The sequence below is a fragment of the Stegastes partitus genome, unplaced genomic scaffold (assembly GCF_000690725.1).
Source record: "Stegastes partitus isolate 25-593 unplaced genomic scaffold, Stegastes_partitus-1.0.2 Scaffold88, whole genome shotgun sequence".
Lineage (NCBI taxonomy): Eukaryota > Metazoa > Chordata > Actinopteri > Pomacentridae > Stegastes > Stegastes partitus.
The window spans coordinates 631,146-633,084 of NW_007577819.1; the positions used below are offsets into that span (position 1 = coordinate 631,146).

Genomic DNA, 1,939 nt, shown 5'->3' on the forward strand with positions numbered 1-1,939 from the left:
TATTATTACATTTATTATTCCAATCCAACATGTCAAAATAATGTTTGCAACTTAAAAGCTTTATCAAAATCAGTAAATTAGCATTTTTATCCTGTAGTTATGCATTTAATTAAGTAATGACAACAGGTCCTTTGAATTACCATTCAGAGTGTTTTTTACAGTAGTGCAAAGCATGTCAAGTTTTCTCCATAAAGACATATATATTGTATATATTGTTTTTGTTTGTTTGTTTGTTTTTTAACCATAAGTTGTCTTTTAAATCCCCCCATTATAATATTAATTCATTGTGAAAAAATGTGTCTGCATGGATGGAACTTAAATTTTAAAATGTTTCATTTCAGGGTTGTTGTTTAACTTTTATCTTATTGCTTACAGCTTCTCCAGCCAATCTTGTTGCTGCAGCACACATGTCCACAAATTGTCCTTTTTTAACTTGTATTAATTATTTGTTTCTCTCTCTTTTTTCTCTCTCTCTCATTTAAAAAAAAAAAAAAAAAGATCTTTCAAATAAAGTGTTCACCTTCCCACAAGAAACCAACACAGCTCATGTGAGGCTGACGACATCGAGACAAAATCTGGGGGCTGTAACCGTCTGTTTCAGGTAGTGATGGACAGTCAAAATGAATTAAATAAAAACCTCCTGTATTCAAAATGACCATGCATGATGATGTGTTTGCATCACCTACAGGTCCTTCACAGACCTCAGAAGAGTTCACTCACCCTTCTCTTTGGCGACACCCTCTGCTTCCAATGACTTCCTGATAACCAAGATGGCTGTAAGCGATGAGTTTCACCTCGTAGCCAGGGACAAAGTTGCATCTGTTTTTGGGCAGGATTACAAACTGAACACGTGGCACTCTATTTGTTCCACATGGGACGCTACATCTGGACTGATACAACTTTGGTTAGATGGAAAACCCTCGAGTCGTAAATTCGTCAGCTCTGGATCCAACATCAACGGACCCATTATCATTGTTTTAGGACAGGTACAGTTGTGTAGCACCACACTTATAGGAATGGTCTAAGATTTTGTGAAATATGCAAATTTCCACTGAGCATGAGATGACATTAATACTAGCAGCCTGTTAGCTTAGCTTAGCATCTAAAGCTCCCATTATTGAGTTAAACTCCAAATTATTTACGTGCCAGACTGATTCTTAGCTGGTAACAGCAACTTCCTTCAGTCTCTACTGGTGTCCTGCTGTTCACCATGAAATCATCCAGTGCAGAACTTCTAGGAAAATGGCATGTTTTTGTTGTTCTGTTTTGTTTTTTTGGTTGAATTATTTACACATATCTACATATCTACACTATCACTGAATTGGTCATCATCTCTAAATGTTCTAATGCCATAGTATTCATTTAGAAAGTCTTCCAAATGTGCTGTAGTCTGCAACTTTATGATTAGCTGTATGCTTATATATCAGAAAAAGATAAAACCTTGTGCATTATAGCTGCTAACTCAATTTTCTGCAACTTCTCAGGATCAGGATTCCCATGGTGGGGGTTTTGACACTAAGCAGTCTTTTGTTGGCATGATGTCCGATGTCCACATGTGGGACTACACACTTCACCCCTGTGAGATCAAGAGCTATTCAGCACAACTAGCCTTCACTCCAGGCAACGTGCTGAACTGGAGGGCGTTGGAGTTCCACATTATAGGAAGAGTGCTGATAGAAGATAATCCAAACATGTGTTGATACACTTTTGATGCCAGACTTCATCCAGTCTTACAAAGTTAAAAACAACTTCATGTCCAATATAAAGGGTTGACCCAAAAGGTTTGTCAAATTCATCGAAGCTGTCAAAGTGTTCTTAGTTTTGATTTGATGTTTTTGTTACTTTTCTCATCAGATGTAACCATGAAATTTTATACTTCACTCATGAGCATCTTTCTGAACTTGTTGTCATGTATTGTGTGCATTAATCATACAGGGAT

General features: G+C 36.9%; 1 protein-coding gene across 1 annotated transcript in view; it reads left to right on the forward strand.

The window, feature by feature from the left end:
• The window catches only part of LOC103353898 (serum amyloid P-component-like), a 3,895-nt gene extending 2,195 nt beyond the window's left edge, over nt 1-1,700 (forward strand). The window contains exons 2-4 of the mRNA XM_008277077.1: nt 499-601; nt 689-986; nt 1,485-1,700. Of these exons, the coding sequence (XP_008275299.1) occupies nt 499-601; nt 689-986; nt 1,485-1,700 (617 nt within the window). The remainder of the gene's footprint in view (nt 1-498; nt 602-688; nt 987-1,484) is intronic.
• The last annotated feature ends 239 nt before the right edge of the window (nt 1,701-1,939 follow it).